Below are 14,833 nucleotides of genomic sequence, written 5' to 3' on the forward strand. Positions count from 1 at the left end.
AGGCAATGCAGATAGTCTCATTTGGAATTTGACTAAAGGCTGTTGCTTCTCTTCTCTGATTGGCTCATGTGTAACATCTAATACTTTACATGATTTTAACAGCAAGTATGAGGTAATTGTTTGGTCATGTGACAGCTGCAGTAACTGTCAAAATGTGATGATAGGGCTACACTGAAGGTTCAAAGGCACATTTTCTCAGCTCTTCTTAGCCACACCCCCTGATGCTGATTGGCCCTTCGACATCTGGCTAGGGACTATCAACAAAGTGGACGTGAACTGTAGAGTTGTTGTGGGGAGGAATGAATGCATATGTGCACATGTGACATCAAATGGAAATATACTATAAAGAGAGAAGTCATCAAATGTTTGGTGTGGCAAACATGTGTAACAAGACAGCTGTTCCCACAACTATCAGAAACACAGGTGTGTCTTTGTGTTGGTCAGTTTGTTCTTCCTCCTCTTTAGAAAGGTAATGAAGATGAGTGCAACACAGAGGTCAAGTAACCTCTTCTTCGATGGTGATTTCACAGCACCCACTCCCTCCTGTGTTGTCTCCATCTGCAGGATCCTCACAATAACTCCCTTCCATTCTCTCGGAGGGGTTGGGTTAAATGCGGAAGACACATTACAATTGAATACATTCAGTTGGACAACTGACAAGGTATCCCCCTTTCCCTTTCATCCATTGCCAGCAACCAGCCAGTCTCTTCCTGCAGACCCCCAGACCTCTCACTTAGGCTAAATCCTCAGGTCATTATGACATTGTCATACTTTGCTAATGCAGATCTGGGCAGTATAATCCCTATGAGTCAGAGCTAATGATTTTGTGCAATGTTTTAAAATAATTTTGGATTCATCAGGAAAGTAACAGAGAAAGTCTAAATCGAATACCATTATGCATAAGGTATATGCCTAAACATGCTTGTCTAAAGATGCAAATCAAGTGTCAGAACGATGACAAATAGGATATTTAGAGACACTCCAATATGAACATTGCAAAAAAGTAGACTAAAATCAATAAACTAACCACAATATGTGGATTTTTTTTTACCAAAGCCCCTTGGTCTCGGGTATAGCCCCGCCTCTACAACAAGCGAACCCACCTTGTCTACAGTGCCGAAGTAATTTAGGCGAGGGACCTAGAGTCAAGGGGCGAACTGGGGAACAGGCTCGGCAGTGGGCTTCTAAGCGGGTGTCTTGTAAAGACAGCACAGATAGGGCGGGGAACGGGAGTGACGCCTTTTTCGACTTTGTATGTGTACCCTACACAGTGTATGTGCAGTTTGTGTATGCAGAGGGGAAATGAAACTAATGTAAGCCAACATTTGGAAATCGTGAACCTTGGCGATGAGAAGAAATTGAATTTCCATTGGTCTCCGTGTGTCGCGCATTCGGACTCCGACTCTGGTGATGCCTGTGGTGTGGGGATCGCCGTGCATCTCAGGAAAACAGGGCGTCGGAGGATGATGGTAGTCAAAAGATCATCATGGCAAACGGAACCGGCACTATTATGTTGAAATGCGTTGTGGTTGGTGACGGTGCTGTGGGCAAAACGTGTCTGTTGATGAGCTATGCCAACGACGCCTTTCCAGAGGAGTACGTACCCACTGTGTTTGACCATTATGCAGGTATGGGGGACTTTGGAACATGTCATGATTTTATATATATATATATATATATATGATAGATATATATATGTGTCTATGTATATGTGATATATATATGTATATATGTATATGATAGATATGTGTGTGTTTTCTGGGTAATTTGTAATGTTTCCATTCTGAATCGTTAATTATAAAAGCTGACATCATTCCTTCAGTAGGCTAGTTAGTTGCATGAGTTTAATCTATATGCCAATTTGCTTGTATAGTCTACCGAAATCCAATGTTTAGGTGAAGTGTATGCTCGAATGTTTTGCTGACTTTTTTTAAACCTTTGGCTCAGATTGCATAGGAATACATCTGTTTCTGTAATCAAAACCACTTGTTTGCCTCCAGGTGAAGGGAGGGGGTGAGACCTCTCTCTCCAAACTAGCCTTTTTCATTGTTTTGCAGTGAGTGTCAACGTTGGCGGGAAGCAGTATTTATTGGGATTGTACGACACAGCTGGTCAGGTACAGTGGGTTTATTATAACTCTGGCTGCATGCCACATCCAAGGACACAACCTATCCTCACGTGCTCCCCCCACTGTTAACCAATGGGGCTCTGTTGACACCCACATGCTTGACATTCTGACCAGACTCTATAAACTGCAACAGGTGTGGTTTTCACACATTGCTCTAATTTCAGTCTGGTCTGTGGTAGACGTGGTTGTAGGCCTAGCAAATCATTTCAATGGTAGACGGTGGTTGTAGGCCTAGCAAATCATTTCAATGGGTCTATTATGTGAGGAACAGGGGTCTTATGTCCAGTAGGAATGTTTTCACTGGCTGTCCGAATACCCATACTAGCATATTACATAAACTGTATACAATTTACTCATCGTGGCATACTGTTTAGCACGGACCTTTTAGTGAAAAGTGTGCAGTATGCCAGAGTTTCCAACTCAGAAGCTGCCCTTGATTGGCTTGCATCGCATTAACCTGCCTGATAATAGCTCATTTCCAATTTGATAAATTCCTCTAAACTGAATAGAATAGGAATGGAGTTATAGGCCTACTCAGGCTGGTTATGGGCAGACCATATAGTCCATCTATCCTATTTAACAATGACAGAAACAGATTTGATTCCATTTCAAAACATTTATTAGTGAAACCAAATTCCTGTAACATATACATTATCAGTCAAAAGTTTGGACACATACTCAAGGTTTTATTTATTTTTTTACTATTTTCTACATTGTAGAATAGTGATGACATCAAAACTATAAAACCTCCAGGCTGTGTAAGGGCTATTTTACTAAGAAGGGGAGTGATGGAGTGCTGCATCAGATGACCTGGCCTCCACTCCACAATCACCCGACCTCAACCCAGTTGAGATGTTTGGGATAAGTTGGACTGCAGAGTGAAGGAAAACCAGCCAACAAGTGCTCAGCATATGTGGGAACTCCTTCAAGACCGTTGGAGAATGCCAAGAGTGTGCAAAACCGCTCCCAAGGCTGTGACCCTCGCCATTATAAATAAATCTAATAGCCCCTGTGATCCGGCAGGATACTGTAGAAGAATGACTAATGTGGTTACCCAATGAGCAAAGAGCATAACACCCTGAGCGCTTGTTCAATCCTAGTAGTTGCGCAATGTGTGTCCTGGACAATCGTGTCTCTTCTGGAAAGGCTACAGGTGAAAAGCTGTGGGCTCCAAAGTGGGGGAACAAAAGGTGCATTTTTCTCATGTGAGCACGGTCACAAAGAGAGCTGCTGCACAGAGAATAGGGTTTTTGTCCTAAGGAGTGGCAAACGGTAAACCTGAGGAGAGAAGGTAGGGCAGGGAGCCATAGGCTTTGCTCTCTATCCACCTCAGACGCCAGGGCCGTGCCCTAGGTTGGCCGACCCTTACCTTCCTTAGGAGGGTTAGAAAGGCGGAACCCTGCTGCAGCATAGGACTGCTTACCTACAGGTTTGGCCTGGTTCAGGGGCCTAGCCTGAGTCTTAGCAGACTGCTGCATCGCTGGGGACCTCAGTCCCCCAAGGCCAGCTAGTTGCCTCCTTCCAGCTGTGAGACTGGAGTGAGATGTTGGAACCAACGGCCTGCCACGAAGCCTGGGTCTACAGGGCAGGTAGAAGCTGACTGCGTCACGTTCTTTCTTACTTATATCACACTTCTGTTGCATTGTGGTGACAGTAGTCCCCAACTCCTTGGATGTAATTGGGGCATCCAGGAGGTTTTAATTTGTCAATCTGGATAAGCTCAGCCAAGGTACCTTTTTTTCTCCCACTGCTCAGCTCATGGTACGACCACAGCCTTGAATGACACTATGGGAGGCACAGAAGTTCAGGACTGTAATCCTAGTGATCTCCTCCCACGCATCTGGATCTAGGTTATCCGAGTCCAGTTGCTTCCCCACCCCCTCCAGTAGCTCAGCCGGATAACCTAACAATAAAGAGGTCACATTGAAAGCTCTGAGGATGAATGGCTGAGCCTCCGCTTTTGCGAGTTGGCTCAGAGGTGAGGGGACATTGAGATGCTCTTTTAAGCCTCCTCCTCAGAGCTGCTCTAGTCAGTAGTTTGCAGTGCTCACAGGACTCCGGGTTGTCAAGCCCCTGTTGGGCATGTTCTTTTCCCAAGCAATTGCTGCATTGTCCTGGGATGGTTATGAAGGTTTGCTCTAGCTAGCTCAGTGATGGCTGAAGGGGAAACGCGTGGGTGCAGAGTTGGCCTTCGGGTATTGTGCTCCTGCAACCGAAGGAGCCATGAAGCTGAGATGGTTGGTCTATTTAACGCAACGGGTGAACGTTGGTTAAGCTAGATGAGAGAAGGGAGCTAGCAATGCTACCGTGTGTGCAGGTTAGCTTGCCTCTGAGCTAGCCTAGTTAGCCAAAGTCTTGCAGCATGGGCTAACCGTGTCTCAATAGCTAGCTACCAATGGAGACTGAGAAACAGAAAAGCAATTAATTTCTACAGACAGCAAAATCACTTTTGGTCAGTACTCAACCTTTCCACGGGGTCTAAAGACGTACACCAGGCAACAATATCCTTCACGGTTCACTTGGGAGCAGGAAACCAGGGATCCAGTTGTGCTAGGGAGCCCTTAGACCAGACCTGGGCAATTCCAGTCCTCAGGGCCTGATTGATGTCACACTTTTCCCCCATCTCTAGCCAACACACCTGATTTAAACTAATTGCATTTATAACTGAAGATCATGATTATTTGATTATTGGAGTCAGGTGTGTTAGCTGGGGCTGGAGGAAATCAGGCCCCCGAGGACTGGAGTTGGCCTGGCTTAGAGAGTAATGGTCTTCGTGAAGAAAAGAAGCGAGAATGACCAGAGGGCGGGAGAGTGGCTCCTTCATTCGCTCACCTCATTCACCACATTACCTGTCTGTCTCCCAACAGATGCTATTGATTTGTTCTTCAGTGACTATTGGTGGTCCTGACAAATCCCCATATGTGATACACAGAAACACATTTTTGAAAGAGAACATACTCACTCACTTTTTCCTTTTAAGATCTTTTAGCTCTGTTTTTCCTAGCTGGGTCTGAAGCTAAGGCATGTCACATGAAGCGATGAATTGTTAACTCTCGTCTGAACCGGATTTTTATCTGTGTGAATTTCAAACAAGGTCTTGAACTGAAACATTATCCACCCGGTGAAAGGTGACTAGATTTGAGGTTGAGAAATGTTTGTTCATTTAATCAAATATAAGTACATGTGTCATGAATTACAGTTGCTATTGTTTCCACCGACTCAATCATTATTCCCACATCAATCTGTGGCTGTGATAACTCATTCTTAGGGGAAACTAAATCATCGTAAATCTACTACTCAGTCGTGATTCACACTGCTTTTTGTTTACCCCTTTGCCTTTGATTGCAATTCCATGTCTAGAGCCTTTTTGTTTTAGCTGATTCAGAACTGTGAAATTGAGAAGTTTGCCAGATGTCGACTGTGGGCGCCGAGGCCACAGAGTAAAGTTACTTCCCTTCAAACGCAGCGCCTCCAATCCCCCCCACCCCACCCCCGCTGACTTCTTTAGGCTGAGCACAAGGCCAGCTGGTAATGTTTTATAGCTTCAGCGTCTGATCAAAGAAGGGAGTGCCAGAGAGCGAGGGGAAACCAAGAGATGGAGAGGAAGCGAGGTAGACGGTGGGGAAAGAGGAAGCGAGCGAGACCGAGGGGCTGGCTGAGGGGGGGAGTGGACCGCTGCAAATCTGCTCTGGAATCCTGTAATTCAACCCTAGGAAGCTCAGGCCGGGGATGTAGAAGAGTGCAACACACTTAATGCTCTACCTCTGTTGAGGAACCTTGTCCAACCCAGCCACCAACCCCCTCAATTGACACTCTCCTGCTACAGTCCCCACCTCTTGCTCTGCATTACACATGTTTTATTGGCTCCAAGGACCCTTTTTAATATTTATGTACCTGGCAGATCTGAAGCTCCCAGAATTCTCAGCTGTTTCATAAGGGAAGATTAACCATTTTCTCAAAGAGAACATACGGCTTTGCAGACATGCTCTGTCTCAACTGACTTAAAATCGTGTTCTCTTTGCCTCTTCATCACTCTGATCTGGAAGAACAGACGAGGTGAAAGCCAGCGTAAGGATGAGCTTCCACCATATTGTTGTCACCTGTCAGGTCTGTTGAAGTCAGATGAAGGAGAGGATGTATTTTTAAGCAATTGTGATGCTGTCGCATGTGAACCCATTAACAGTCACATGAGCACAACAGCATACAGGAAGGTGTGTCACTGTTCTATCTGCATTGCCCTATGTTTTTGTCTGGGTAATGCTTATTACACCACCTGTATATTCCATGAATCTTTTTATTTATTTTTACCCCTTTTTCTCCCCAATTTCATGGTATCCAATTCTCTCATCGCTGCAACTCTCGTACGGACTCGGGAGAGGCGAAGGTAGAGAGCCGTGCCGAAACACAACCCAATCAAGCCGCGCTGCTTCTTGACAGAATGCCCACTTAACCCAGAAGCCAGCCGCGCCAATGTGTTGGAAACGCCCTACACCTGGCTACTGTCAGCATGCACTGCACTCGGTCTGCCACAGGAGTCGCTAGTGCGTGATGGGACAAGGACATCCCTGCCGGCCAAACCTAACCCGGACGCCACTGGGCCAATTGTGTGCCACCCTATGGGTCTCCCGGTCGCGGCCGGCTGCAACAGAGCTTGGACTCGAACCCAGAATCTCTAGTGGCACGGCTGTAGACCACTGCGCCACTCGGGAGGCCCGCATATTCCATAGATCAAACGTGTTATGTATAGATCACATCTCTTCGCTCTTGAAAGTGTGGGCCAAGAACAGAAGGAATGGAATGGAGAGTCTTTATTCATTCAGTCATCCTCTCCCTAGCTGATGCACTCATCATAGCAAGCTAGCATAGCATTGCTTCTGTGTATCGGAGCAGGAAGTGGATGTTATCTGTTGTTGTAGTACCCATGGCAACACTGGGCTCAGAATGGAGTCCCGCTGGGATCGGTCGCTTTACTCCTTCTCTTCGCTCTCTCTCCCTTTTGTTGCTGCTCAGTTCCTAATTTTCTCACTCCCTCCTGCACTCACACTCAGTTGCACATCCTTCCATTACTCTTCTATGACTATTTACCCTCCCCCTTTGTTTTTTTGTACAGCGCCTTGTTAAGGTTGACTCGATGCCCTCCCTGAGATATGACCCAGTGACCCCTAGACATCCCCGCAGGGGGTAGAGAGTAAAATGGGATCCGCTCTGCTGCTGCCGCAGGGCCTCATTCCTCTCCACTCAGCTGAACCCCAATGGGAGGTAACTAGACATGTCATGCCCCTTTGAACACCAATGAGAGCTCTAGACATGTCATGTTCATTTGAACACTACAGCCTGCGGGTGGATGTTTTTAAACTGTTTCCCCATTGACCATCATGGGTCTAAAGCGCCATTGTATGGCGTGTGATGTAATCACCTTGAATGTGATACCACAGATTGAACTAGCAATCTATTGTACACGGTTCATCCCGTGTTGGGAAATGCTCAGACAGTTTTGGTGAAGTACTGTAATATGAAATTCAGTAACTAGCTGGCAACTAGGGATTAATATGGGTAACCTGGATCCTGGGACTGTCCGGGAACACTTCACATTTCCCGATTTTTATAAAGACCTGGTACACACATCGCCTTAATACACACATTGCTAACCAGCAGATTAGCAAAAAAACTAAATGGCACATTATCCAAACAGTTTGTCACATGGAAGCCTTCAGCCTAGTGTATTTACTTCACACAAAGTCACCATCAATTCAAAGCACATGTATAATTGATACTGCCAGACTGCACACGTGACCCGAATGCCATTAATAAACCCTACAGGAAACCCCTACATACAGTGCATTCGGAAAGTATTCAGACCCTTTGACTTTTTCCATGTTTTGTTAAGTTACAGCCTTATTCTAAAATGGATAAAACAGTTTTCTTTTCAATCTACACACAATACCCCATAATGTCGACGCAAAAACAGATTTTTAGACATTTCTGCAATAAATAAAAAACTGAAATCACAAGCATTCAGACCCTTTACACAGTACTTTGTTGAAGCACGTTTGGCAGAGATTACAGCTTCGAGTCTTCTTGGGTATGACACTACAAGGGTGGCACGCCTGTATTTGGGGACCAACTCCCATTCTTCTCTGCAGATCCTCTCAAGCTCTGTCAGGTTGGATGGGGAGTGTTGATACACAGCTATTTTCAGGTCTCTCCAGAGATATTCGACCGGGTTCAAGTCCAGGATCTTGCTAGGCCATTCAAGGACATTGAGACTTGTCCCGAAGCCACTTCTGCATTGTCTTGGCTGTGTGCTTAAGGTCTTTGTCCTGTTGGAAGGTGAACCTTCGCCCCAGTCTGAGGTCCTGAGTGCTCTGGAGCAGGTTTTCATCAAGGATTTCTCTGTATTTTGCTTCGTTCATCTTCACCTCGATACTGACGAGTCTCCAAGTCCCTGTCGCTGAAAAAGATCGCCACAGCATGATGCTGCCACCACCATTCTTCACCGTAGATGGTGCTAGGTTTCCTCCAGACTTAATGCTTGGCATTCAGGCCAAAGAGTTAAATATTGGTTTCATCAGACCAGAGAATCTTGTTTCTCATGTTCTGAGTCCTTTAGGTGCCTTTTGGCAAAGCAAACTCCAAGCGGGCTGTCATGTGCCTTTTTACTAAGGGGGTGCTTCCTTCTGGCCACTCTACCATAAAGGCCTGATTGGTGGAGTGCTGCAGAGATGGTTGTCCTTCTGGAAGGTTCTCCCATCTCCACAGAGGAACTCTGGAGCTCTGTCAGAGTGACCATCACGTTCTTGGTCACCTCCCTGACCAAGCCCCTTCTTCCCCGATTGTTCAGTTTGATCGGGTGGCCAGATGATCAATGGAAACAGGATGCACCTGAGCTCAAGTTTTTGAAGGTTTTATACATTTTGAAGAATTTCTAAAAACCTGCTTTCACTTTGTGTAGATGGATTAAATGTTTGTTTTTTAAAATCCATTTTAGAACAAGGCTGTATCGTAACAAAGTGGAAAAAGTAAAGGGGTCTGAATACTTTCCCAATGCACTGTATAGCCTGCAAGCAATGCGTGCCTCTTTTAGCTGTCATAGTGACTCTTCACACACACACATTTGATAGTCCTATGCACAATTTACTACATATGCATTTGTTAACAATTTGAAAAGACATGAGGGAAAATTGCATCTTCTCTTGTCCTAAAGCCTAGGCTGTTTTCCTATCCAGTCCCAATCCCACTGAAACCCCAAATCTTGACCCCTGTCTAGCAGGAAAATTCCTAAACTTTATTCTGTCATCCCTGGCTTGCATTATCAAAGCACGTCACTCGCCTATAACATTTCCTGTGCTCTGTTTTGTACTTGCTGTCCATATGAGAGAACCCTGGCATAGTGACCATATCCTGTTTTTTAAAAAGTAAAATAATAATGCTTTAAATGGGCGCTTCCGAATTTAAATGTTTTTATTTATTTTTATTAAGACATTTTTTTTTTGTGGTATTTCCCGGTACTCTGGGTTAAATATGAATGATTTCAGGTATTGAAACTTGGTCGATTTTTCTGGAAAATATTAATCCCAACTGGCAACTAAGAAACTGTAAAATTCCCAGTAACCTCTTTTTACAGTATTCAGACCAGTTTTGTGTTTGGACCATGATGTTTAATGCCTGCGCTCACTATTCTCCCTGTGGTCATGTCTGAACAGGCGTCTCTGACACAGCTGCTGGGCCCGAGGAAGAAGGGGAGTGACTCACCGATATTATAGACGCTCGTATGTCACTGACTTGACACACTCGCTCACAGCTGAGATCACATACCAGCCAAGTAGAAATGCCATAAAAAGCCTTGCCCTGATGGAAATGTAAGGACGCGTACAGGGAGAGTGGTTGGAATCTGCCCTGCCTTGACTGCCTTTATTAGCATCTCCAGTATAAACCCTCTAACAGCTTACTTTCTCTTCTCCTTCCTCTGTCTTACCTCTTTGCTGGGCCCTCTTGTATTTTTACTCTTCCTTCTTCCTCCATGTTTTTTTTTACTGAATACGATGAGGAACTTTGTGGAAGCATTTCTGAAATGTGATGGGGATGAAGGAATGGAGGAGAGCGATTGGCCACCTTCACAAGACATGTTGTGTTTACTGTTAACTGCGGAGTGTTACTGTGTGTTCCAGTACAGTGCACTGGGATGGGGTTCTCCATAAAGGGGAACAGAGGACACACACACACACACTAAAGCTGGGAAGATGAACTGAAAATGTTCGACACCAACCATATCGATCACTTATCGCAGGCATTTTGCTGATATAGCTCATTTAATAATAATTAACCTGTACTATAGAAATGTGAAGTTTGAAATGAAATAACTTTGCTAACATGGGTAATTGTTAATGGGACAATTGGTGGCTACAACCATCAAACTAGTAGTAGTAGTTTAAAAGATAATAACAAAAAACAGTGGTGCATATTAATGTTATAAACTTATCATTCTTTTTTTTATCTTTATCACATCAAGATATGTATCTCGATATGGATATGTTTGTTTTCTTTCTACCACATCTTCTAGCTCTAACACACACAACACACTCGGGAATTCACATGCAACCACTGCGCTCACCACAAGTGGGAATAACAGACACTATGGTGGCATCACCACAAGGTTGTCCAAGACTTCTTAATGGTCCATCAGTCTAGTCTTGACTTGAGGCATGTTGATTTAAGTTAGTTTGTTAAGCTTAATCAGACAAGTCATATAGTCCTTTCTTCAAGCTGGCCCGTCACCATATCATAACTAGTCTTGATGTGTGCTCTCGACATCACTTGTATAAACTCTGGTCAATCTGGGTGTGCTGTGGATGCTCCTAAAGTCAGACAACTAATGAATATTTATATGGGCTGATGTAGTAGGACAGCCTGTCAGAATTAGTTATCAGGGAGTGATGAGGAAACGCCTAGATCTAATTTACACCAACGCGACCATGTTGCGTACGGTATGTGAATTAGCGATTAGGTCCACACAATAAACTGAGGCCTATCAGCGATGGCAATTTTGTCTGATGCCTTCCGCAGTACTTCCTGTAAAGTACTGCTAATGTGAAATAATGCCCAATAGCCCCAGTCAGAGTGACAGCGATAAAATAAGCAGTTGGATGTAGGTCGTCTGTAGAAATCTGCACATCCGCTCCGTTCTTCTTATTTTTCTATGCTTATCACTCCCTTCATGTAAAAGTATTCACTATTTCCATAAAACAGCCTGGTTGCTTGGCAGTGCATGGTGGAGTCTAGTAGATAAGCACAGTGTACGCTTGCTGTTCTCTGCATCAGTGAGGAGGAGAATAAGGATGGGTTGCATTTGGAGCTCATTTTCCATCCGGTTGAATATTTCATGAATAATAATTCAGAGGATTTGGTTGTCTCTTGGTGGATACGATCTAAGGAAGGCTGTTGCTCTCTTTCTCCCCCGTGTCTCCTGTTCCCCTCCCCGAATGTCTCTCTCTCTCTCTCTCCTATGTGTGTCTTTCTCTCTGCCCTGTGTGTGTGTGTGTGTCTCCCGTCTCTCTCTCTCTCTCTTTCCTATGTGTCTGTCTCTCTCTCCTGTGTGCCTCTCTCTCTCTCTCTTTCCTATGTGTCTGTCTCTCTCTCCTGTGTGCCTCTCTCTCTCCCCTATGTGTCTGTCTCTCTCTCCTGTGTGCCTCTCCTGTGTCTCTTGTGTGTCTCTCTCGTGTGTGTGTGTGTGTGTGTGTGTGTGTGTCTCTTTTATATATTACCCTCCCTTAACTTTTTCCAGGAGGACTATGACCGCTTGAGGCCTTTGTCGTACCCCATGACTGACGTCTTCCTGATCTGCTACTCCGTGGTCAACCCAGCCAGTTTCCAGAATGTGAGGGAAGAGTGGGTCACCGAGCTGCAGGAGTATGCCCCCAGTGTCCCATACCTCCTCATAGGCACTCAGGTGAGCCTAAAGAGCTACAGCCACCACACCCAAACCTTGTATCTATACTGTGTCCTGGCCATTCCACATGCTGAGTTTCACAGAGAGCCTGGCATATGCTCTATCCGTATCCACCCTACTCAAGCTCACACTCTACTTCACATTGACAGGGGAGGGGGTGATTTATAAAGCTGAACCTTCACTTAAATGTGCTGTGCTCTGTTTTTCTCTTCTTCTTAAGACAATTCGCAAACACGCACAAAGAAATATAGGTGTACATTTTTGAATCTTAAAAAAGAAATGTGGTTAACATCAAATGGAACATCTTTAGTTTTTTGTTATTCGTCGACTTCTATTTAGTGCCACAGCTCTCTGATACTTTCCAAAGAGATCAGTCCAGATGCTTTTCAAACCACACTTGTGGGTGTCCCTCCGCCGCCAGAAATAGAACATGGGCATATTGGTGGTGAGGTTATTGGAGTGGGCGTGTGATTTATCCTTCTGTCAGCTGATAGTCACCGCTCTTTTATCAGTCCAACCATAACTCACACTGCAGACCGCACACAACCACCGATGTGTTAATGAATGTTTGTCTCAAGAAAGAGTTTGTTACAGGTATCAGTGGGCATAGGCCAGGTAAAGGATGAATTTTGTTTTTATTTGGGTGGTAGTAAGAGAGAGGAACAGCATGACACTGTATCAGCTCTGCATTTTAAATACAAGTAAATAAAGGGACTAATGTCTCGTGGTTGAAGTTAAATCCAAACCCACAAGAACATATGAAATAATACAATTATAGAATAGAGAAACCGGGTTTGTGTTTGGAAATTCTGCACTGGCACTATAAGTGCCACATTTCTCTAGAAATGTCTCTTTCTCTACTCCGCTGAAGAATGGTGAATCTGGAGGAGTACTTCTTACAGAAGTCTGACCCAAGTTGCTTTTTTTGAAAATGGGGAAGATGGTTAAATGAACAAGTTGTTTGCTCCAACTGAAGAAGTTTCTTAAGAAGCAGCCTATTGGCTGCCTTGCTGATTGTCTGTGCTGACAGGAAGTGTTGTTATCGCTCCTTGTTTCAGATTGACCTTCGTGATGACCCCAAGACCATTGCCAAACTGAATGACATGAAGGAGAAGCCAATCACCACAGAGCAGGGCCAGAAGCTAGCAAAGGAGGTATGTAATCACTGTGGAGCCATCAGAGGGTTCCAGAAGGAATTGAGATTGTAAATGGGCCACTCGGTGGTTGGTTTACCCTACTCTACACTAGATGGGTTGTCCCTCATCAAACTAATTGTTTATGACTGTTATGATGAACTTTGGATATCTTCAGTCTGGGGCATTTTGTTGATTGAGCCTTGTTATTAGACTAACACCAGACTTCCTCCCTTGCTAACCTGGGGACAAGGTTAACCCTTTCCTTGATAGTTTTTTGAGTGACAGCCTGGCCCTTCCCTCCCTTCCTCTAACAGATTGGCGCGTGTGTCTACGTGGAATGCTCAGCTCTCACCCAGAAAGGACTGAAAACTGTGTTTGATGAGGCCATCATTGCTATCCTGACCCCCAAAAGGAAGAAGGGTGCCCTGAAGAGAAGACTGGGGCCGCGCTGTATCAACTGCTGCCTCATCACGTGAGAGAGATGGGAACGTCCAACAACACCTGGGTCATTTTCATTAGGGCATGCAACAGAAAATGTTTTAAGACATGTCGAAACAAAAAAAGCTTTTTTTTATTGGATAAGATCCCCACCCTGTTTCAGACTGTTTTTCTTCCATTTGGTGATGAATACACTCCTGAATAGAAACCAGAACGAATGACAGAGACAGAGGTCATAAGAAGGGGAAAACGACTGAAGGACCGAAATGGACAAATGAGGACCCTATTTTTAGTTCAGGGCTCTTGTCTCTCCTGCTGTCGACCAATGGAGTTGGAGGGGGGGGGGACAGCTTTACTACCAAAGGAGCACAATACCAGGTCAACAACGCCCTTGAGTAAGAATTTATTTGCCTTCAAAAGTATGTTATTTTTTATTTTTTTTAAAATGTTTTTCCTGTACGAAAGTATGTATCAAGCTGTCTGAAAACAGGGGTATCATTGTGTCCATTTAACTCCTGATATGTCTATTTTTTTTGTACTGTCTGCTGTAGAAATGAATGAATGGGTGCATTGCATTTATTTAAAGTGCTTTCCATCAGGCCTCCAAGTGCTTTACATTATGTTTTGGTAACTCACCTTAGCCACCACCAATGAAATGCATACTGTTTAAAAAAACAAAAAAACAATTATAATACTTTGATCCCATCTAGTATGGGGAGTTTTAGGACACGATCTGCTTCCTTTGCTCAGCTTGCAGTGCTAATATTAAAAATGTTGGATTTATTTGTCAGTAGCCCAATGGTGCTGAAATAATTGAATTGACACACCTGTATGGGATACAGGGATGTGGGGAGAGCGGAACAAACATATCTCCAGCACCAACATTAAGCACAGTCCACAAACCTAACCCTGTACATTAAAGCACAGTCCACATACCTATCCCTGTACATTAAAGCACAGTTTAAAAATCAAGGTGTCTTGGTGTCCTAAAAAAAATGCACCCCCCCCAATGTTACCACTATTTTCACATGAAAAAAATGGCACACTCTCCCCCCTCATAGAATTAGCTCAAAATAATGTTTACGACCACAAATGACAATAACTGCAGATGCCCTGTGTTTTATAAACGCGGATATCGACTTCGCAACTTCAGCGTGCTTTTTTAAAACTATTTTATACATTAAA

The 14,833-nt window shown here is 44.3% G+C and overlaps 1 protein-coding gene across 1 annotated transcript; it reads left to right on the forward strand.

Moving 5' to 3' along the window:
- The first annotated feature begins 1,121 nt into the window (after positions 1-1,121).
- On the forward strand, positions 1,122-14,620 carry LOC112253125 (rho-related GTP-binding protein RhoQ). The gene is made up of 5 exons (XM_024425072.2): positions 1,122-1,628; positions 2,058-2,116; positions 11,910-12,074; positions 13,133-13,228; positions 13,525-14,620. Exons 1-5 carry the CDS (start codon positions 1,487-1,489, stop codon positions 13,684-13,686), a joined length of 624 nt encoding a protein of 207 aa, XP_024280840.1. The 5' UTR covers positions 1,122-1,486; the 3' UTR covers positions 13,687-14,620.
- The last annotated feature ends 213 nt before the right edge of the window (positions 14,621-14,833 follow it).

The sequence above is a fragment of the Oncorhynchus tshawytscha genome, linkage group LG01, assembly GCF_018296145.1.
Source record: "Oncorhynchus tshawytscha isolate Ot180627B linkage group LG01, Otsh_v2.0, whole genome shotgun sequence".
Lineage (NCBI taxonomy): Eukaryota > Metazoa > Chordata > Actinopteri > Salmoniformes > Salmonidae > Oncorhynchus > Oncorhynchus tshawytscha.

What these genes read in the sequence shown, in the direction of transcription:
- LOC112253125 (XM_024425072.2), top strand. Translation starts at nt 1,487, where the DNA reads ATGGCAAACGGAACCGGCACTATTATGTTGAAATGCGTTGTGGTTGGT. An exon ending in TGTACGACACAGCTGGTCAG is followed by an intron (nt 2,117 to 11,909) that starts GTACAGTGGGTT and finishes AACTTTTTCCAG; the next exon opens with GAGGACTATGACCGCTTGAG. An exon ending in GCCAGAAGCTAGCAAAGGAG is followed by an intron (nt 13,229 to 13,524) that starts GTATGTAATCAC and finishes TTCCTCTAACAG; the next exon opens with ATTGGCGCGTGTGTCTACGT.